This window comes from Phalangium opilio, unplaced genomic scaffold, assembly GCF_054372755.1.
Source record: "Phalangium opilio isolate 3A_F unplaced genomic scaffold, DU_Popi_V2 ptg000329l_1, whole genome shotgun sequence".
NCBI lineage: Eukaryota > Metazoa > Arthropoda > Arachnida > Opiliones > Phalangiidae > Phalangium > Phalangium opilio.
In genome coordinates, this window is record NW_028324226.1 from 8,384,818 (window position 1) to 8,391,313 (window position 6,496).

A 6,496-nucleotide genomic window follows, 5' to 3' on the forward strand; every position below is an offset into this window, starting at 1 on the left:
ATCCTACACTAATTTGGGCAATTAAAATCTCGCTAAACTTTCAAAGAAATCACGTGAAATTAAGGCAAATCTCATGGAATATTTTTAAATCTCACGAAATTTGAGGCAAACCTAGTGAAATCAGGGGAAGTATCCTTAATCGAGGTAATTTCAATTCTGACTCAGGAAAAAATCCAATAAAGGAATCACTAAATAAAAATACGTATTTGGATATTATTGTAGAATTACTCATAACTTTTACGTTCCAATCTGAAATTTTACATTTATTCCATTTAAAAGTGACGCTTCCACCACCACTTCTAACGTGGGTTCTTCTACCGTCGTGAGGCGTACCACTCGCCGATACTCTTCAAACAGACACCCCAGGAGTACGTCAAGCACTCCTCCACCGCTCAATTCCGCAACTCCACCTTTGTGGACACAGCCAGTAGATGCCGCCATTTCTGCTGAGGATAGTTCATCACGAAGCCCGTCTCCTGCAGCTCTTGCCAGCTCCACCGCATCACTAGCAGAGCGTGGAACGACACAAGAACCTGTGGTTCGACGCGTCGTTATTCCGGCTCCTACTCTTCCAGAGAGACCCCTACGCGGTCGAGCCCGAGGGACACCTCTTCGTCAGCCAACACCGGCCCTTTTACCAACGCCACCTAGGCCCCTACTACCAACACCTCCTCCTCATATACGGATGGACCTGACATGGATGCTCACCCCACGGATGACCCCTGGTGGTTTAGTTTGCTACCGTTGCGGTTGTCCACACCATGTTCGTGACTGTCCATACAGACGGAGAGTGGATAGGAAGAACGTCTTCTTGCCTTCCTCGAGACGTTTCTTCCATCCGTATTAATAACTTCAAACACATTTAAGGGTTTCTTCTTTTTTAACGTGTGGGGGGATGTAGCGGTTCAGCTACTGAGCCTACACACACACACACTTAAACAAATTAGGCTTACCGTTTAGGCTCCTGTCTATTGAACTTATGACTAGGCCTATATCATAAACTATTTTTGAGTCTCCTCACTTGAGGGCGCGCTATTGCAGTCCTTGAGCGCCCCCGTGTGAGGATAGGCCGAACTACTATGATTCTATATATAGTCAAAGCAATATAGAGTTAGTTGAATTAATTAGCAGTGAGAGAGCTAGTTAGTAGTCAGGTCAACTGACGTTAGTCCAAGGGAATCGGTCGACACCCGTCAAGTTAATATCTACTTTACGGCGAGGTTGAGGGTACGACTACCACGTCCCTCTAGTAAGTTAGTGAGTTCTCGCGAGCTACTTATACTAGGCCCGCTTACTCCGAAGACCGTTACACATTGAACACTATGGCTCTTCCTACCTCGGTGAGTGTAATAAGTAATTAGAAGAAACCCTCTGGCGCTACCCCAATTTTGACTTGGCATTGTATATAATTCATAAATTAACTACTTTAACATTATTTAATTATTTATCATTTTTGTAAAACCTTTAGTACTAACAAAATTAAGAACCTGGATATTAAAAAGAATTCAAGCATAATATCTATCTTGAGTTCATTATTTCACCTTGTAACCCGCTTTTAAGCCTAATCGGTTACAAACGATATTGTTCTTTCAGTGGGACCTGGTTTGTTCTCGAGAATGGATGATTTCATTGGGATACATGCTATTTTCCATTGGAAACTTCGTATCTTACGTACCAGCGGGGCAACTAGCTGACAAGTAACTTAACATAAAACCCATCAGTAATATAATTTTACATTAATTTAATTTACAGAATTGGTCGCAAACCATTGGCGTTAATGGGTCAAGGAGCTATGACTGTCGTATCGGTCATAATAGCGTTTTCAAACTCTATGAGCATGTTCCTAGCAATGCGATTTTTAATTGGATTTGGATTCGGGTTAGCTCAGAATCCATTCACAGCTGCTTGTAAGTTCCCGTACCCGTAAAATCCTGTTTTAGGCTTACTATCAACTTTCAAGTAATTCAATTCAATATTTTAGACGTGGAATCAGTTGGACCTGAATACAGAGATCTCATAGTGTACAGTTTCGCAGCTATGTGGGGTGTGGGAACCATGGTAGTGGCGGGTTTTTCTTGGCTCATTCAGGAATGGAGGACGTTGGTTATTGTGTCCTCCATACCGTTTCAATTACCATTACTCATCCTAATTTACTGGTAAACTAAAATATAACTTAAATATCAATTTATTATAATGGATTTCATACAGGATGGTCCCCGAATCAACAAGATGGTTGCTATCGACAAAACATTACGACAGAGCTGAAGCGCAAATAAAGACCCAAGCCAAACAGAACGGCAAGGTCATAGAGGATATTAAACCCATAATGGACAAACTAAAGGCCAAAATTGAACTTGATCAAAACGCGGAGCATACCTCATTTATCGACCTTTTGAAAAACAAGCATTTACGAAAAGTGGCGGCTATTCTTTACATATCATAGTAAGCAGAATCTCAAAATATGAAACCAGGGGTGGATTTAATTTTAGAAATTGCAGTGGAGAACGGTTAGTATTTGCTTCAGTCTGACTCATAGCCCAGTATAGAGCCCCTCCCTCCAACACGTAACGAAAAGTTTAAATTATCTTATTGGCTCACTTAAACTACGTGTTGATGATGGGGACGGAGAAAAATATGTAATTCCTTTTTACCTCTGTCGCTATGGCCCGCCTCTTCTTTCATACCCCTCCGTCCCGTGGAAGGGGGTCCGGGACTTCACACACATTACTCGGTTCCCCATTCCTACTTCTAAAATTAAATCTATCCCTGATAAAACCTTAGAAATCGTTCAAAATATGTCAACTTCTCAATACATTTTGTTATAACAATGAAACTATTCATGCTAAAATTGCAGCATCTCTACGGTATTCATAAACCACGGATTTACCCTGTCAATTGGTTTGGAAGGTGGTTCAATATACCTCAACTTATTTTTGGCGGGATTGGCGGAAGTTCCTGTGGTATTTTTCTACTACATGACCGTAAAATATTTCAACAGACGGCAAGGATTATTGGTTAGTTTCATAATAACTGGAATAATTTTCCTAGCTGTTATTCCCATAAGCGATGGTCAGTTGTTTTACTCCATAATTATTTTAGCACAATTTTTTATTTAAATTTTCCATTAAAGATATGTTATGGTTAAAATTAACCTTTGCGATGTTCGGAAGAATGACTAATTCATTAGCATACACCCTTATTTACATCTTCGCCAATGAACTGTTTCCAACTAATTTAAGAGCAGTTGCTGTTAGTGGTGCAATGACAGCTGGTAGGATTGGGTCAATTCTATGCCCCTTTGCCGACGTTATTGTAAGTAATTTTATTTCTACCCTTAGATACTCAACACATAATTAATTGGACTTCATAATTAATTTACAGGGTAGATTCTACGGTAAAAGTTACCCTATAATCCTGTACGGTTGTTTATCATTGATTACTAGCGCCATATTCTTCCTACTTCCTGAAACTCAACATAAACATTTACCAGATACAGTTTTGGATTTTGAGAGGTAACCTTTTTTAATTAAATTTTAATTGAATTAAACCAAAATTGTAAGATAGACACTAACTGTTCTGTCTAAACTAAAGGGATAAGTAATATGATTACGCATAAGAATTTAGAGAAGCCATCTCTACATGATCTGATTTAATTATCAATGTCGTGAATTTATTTCAAAAATCAGTTGGTTTTGAAGTATTTATCAAGAAATCGATGTTAGTTATTATCAAGTCTGAATTCTTAAAAATAATGACGGGTTATCAGGTGGAATTTCTATAAGACAACGAAAAAGTTAGGCGAAATTAATGGGAAACTCACGAATATATATATATATATAACCAGGGATATAATTAATTTTAGAAGTAGGACTGGAGAACAGAGTAATCTGGGCGCACGTCAAAGTCCCGGACCCCCTTTCACGAGAGGGGGTGGGACATGAAAGAAGAGGCAGGTCATTGCGATAGAGATAAAAAGGAATTGCGTATTTTTTGCCGTCCCCGTCATGAACGTCATCAAAACGTAGTTTAAGTGAGCCAATAAGATAACTTAAACTTTTCGTTACGTGTTGGATGGAGGGGCTCTGTGAGTCGGACTGAAGTAAATAGTAACCGTTCTCCATTCCTACTTCTAAAATTAAATCTTTCCCAGATATAACCCTAAAACCACCGTGTAAATATTTTCTCGTATGGTATAATATCATTGAGATCGTAGGAAAATAAAAATTAACTAGGTTTGAAAGCATACTTCTGAGTATTAATGTTACTTATTGCTCTATAATTGTATCAAAAATAGTCCGGTTTTTTCTGTATATTTTCAGACTGGCTAACGATAATGGGGAACCTAATCAAAGACGTGAAAAGAGGGATGTTAAATTAACAGAAATATTTTAGCCAACTGACGAGTCTAATTTATTAGGCAAAAATAATTATATAATTCAGAGAGAAAATATTTAGATATTAAAATGTTAAATCTATAATGGCAATTGTGAATTTGAAAAAGATCAATTAAAAAATTGCGTTTACTGCTGCTATGGTCATTGGTAAAATTTAATAAATCTTCATTCTCAAATTAAGGTCACGTGATTTTTAATAAACCCTTTTGGGCCTACTTTTGTCTTGCTGAACCTATGGCTAAACCTAAGGTTTCCCCAAAAAGGAACAGATATTATACAAAAACGAGTTTTGCTTCGCAGTCTTTAAAAACTGCATTTAAGCACAATACTTGGCGACACAAGGACACTTTTTTCAAACCAAAAAAGGGCCAGAAATTTGAAATTATTATATGTATTGCCGTTTGAAATTAAGTTTAATCGATATGAGAAATTTGGTTTTAATTGCGTATTTCAAACAATTTTTATGATTAGACATTTTACAACAAAAACGGGTAAAAGACAATACACCGATAAAAGAAATTTGAATATTCCGTCTTTGAGAATTATTTATTTTCCATTGTCATTGCACTCACATCTCTCTCAATGATGGAAAATTCAAATTTATTTTATCGCGGTATTGTCTAAAATATTTTATCGCGGTATTGTCTGAAATATTTTATCACCTTTAATATGGATAGAGAGAAGACATTACACATAATATCGAAAGAAATTTGATTCAGGTAACGGACGAATTTTTATTAGTAATAACGATAAGGCCCATTATGAAAATTTCACTTTTTGGAATATCGCCGGAGTTAAATTGCCCTTTAAAAGCAATTTTTCCCACGAAGATCTTTAGTTCATGCACTGTAAGCCGATCGCCCAACATGAACTTCAAAACTTACGTCACGTTCTTTGCCATCATCGTGCTAACTGTGGTAGAGGAGACTTACCAAATTGATAAATTTTTGGAGCCATGCAAAAAAGAGGATGGAACTCCACATGATTTCATAGAAACAGCAATAGCCGCAGACTTGTACAATTTGTTTTGCGAAGAAGGCGGTAAGTAAAAACTAACGTACTTAGCAGCTAGCAAAGGCCCTTGGACAAAACTGATAGATTTTTGTCAAGTCCATTATTTATTTTTTTTTATTTTTCCAACATATTAGAAATGATTAAATTAGTTTCAAGAAAGGAATATAAACGGTGAAAATGGGTTTTGGGAAGGGGATCCATCAAAAGGGCGATAATTGTGTATTAATTATTTTGTATTAATTCTCTTTCCATTTAATAATAGACGTCTGCTCTTATCATTTCGAGCATATTCTGTGGTCTCGTGTAAGTATAATGATAGCTGTGAAGTAGGGGCTGTCTAAAATCATGGATACGTGTAAATACTAAGTATTCTGGATTTCCATCTCTTACCTTGTACAAGAGGTTACATCCAATCAAAAAAAAAAAAAAAAACCATCCTAATACATTTAAGCCATTATGTAGTCTTGGGCATGAACTTCACGGAACAGGACAATTTGGTCTAGCCGAATTGGTCTCGCCATTTCGGTCTCGCCGATTTGGTCGCGGGACTAATTGGTCTCACCGATTTGGTCTCGGGACTATTTGGTATCGTGATTATTTGGTCTCGGGACTATTTGGTATTGGCACTATTTGGTCTCGGGACTATTTGGTCTCGGGACTATTTGGTCTCGGGACTGTTTGGTCTCGGGACTATTTGGTCTCGGGACTATTTGGTATCGGGACTATTTGGTCTCGGGACTGTTTGGTCTCGGGACTGTTTGGCCTCGGGACTGTTTGGCCTCGGGACTGTTTAGTCTCGTGATTATTTGGTCACCTAATTAGTTGCCTCCTTTTCCAAAGCAATGGTCCCAATAATTCGTTGCCACCTTTTCCAAAACAATGGTTCTGATAATTCGTTGCCACCTTTTCCAAAATATTCTCCTATTAATTAGTTACCACCTTTTCCAAAATATTCTCCTATTAATTAGTTGCCACCTTTTCCAAAATATTCTCCTATTAATTAGTTGCCACCTTTTCCTAAATATTCTCCAATTAATTAGCTGCCACCTTTTCCAAAATATTCTGCTATTAATTAGCTGCCACCTTTT

General features: G+C 37.6%; 1 protein-coding gene across 1 annotated transcript; it reads left to right on the forward strand.

Moving 5' to 3' along the window:
• The first annotated feature begins 262 nt into the window (after positions 1–262).
• On the forward strand, positions 263–4,392 carry LOC149610672 (solute carrier family 22 member 2-like). Its single transcript, XM_089859561.1, has 8 exons — positions 263–1,697; positions 1,753–1,907; positions 1,982–2,156; positions 2,209–2,442; positions 2,855–3,069; positions 3,131–3,312; positions 3,382–3,512; positions 4,320–4,392. Exons 1-8 carry the CDS (start codon positions 1,621–1,623, stop codon positions 4,390–4,392), a joined length of 1,242 nt encoding a protein of 413 aa, XP_089715687.1. The 5' UTR covers positions 263–1,620.
• The last annotated feature ends 2,104 nt before the right edge of the window (positions 4,393–6,496 follow it).

Excerpts from the sequence above, each read along its gene's own strand:
- LOC149610672 (XM_089859561.1), top strand. The coding sequence starts at position 1,621 with ATGATTTCATTGGGATACATGCTATTTTCCATTGGAAACTTCGTATCT. Across the intron at positions 1,698-1,752 it reads GCGGGGCAACTAGCTGACAA|AATTGGTCGCAAACCATTGG; the intron begins GTAACTTAACAT and ends TTTAATTTACAG. Across the intron at positions 2,443-2,854 it reads GCTATTCTTTACATATCATA|CATCTCTACGGTATTCATAA; the intron begins GTAAGCAGAATC and ends CTAAAATTGCAG.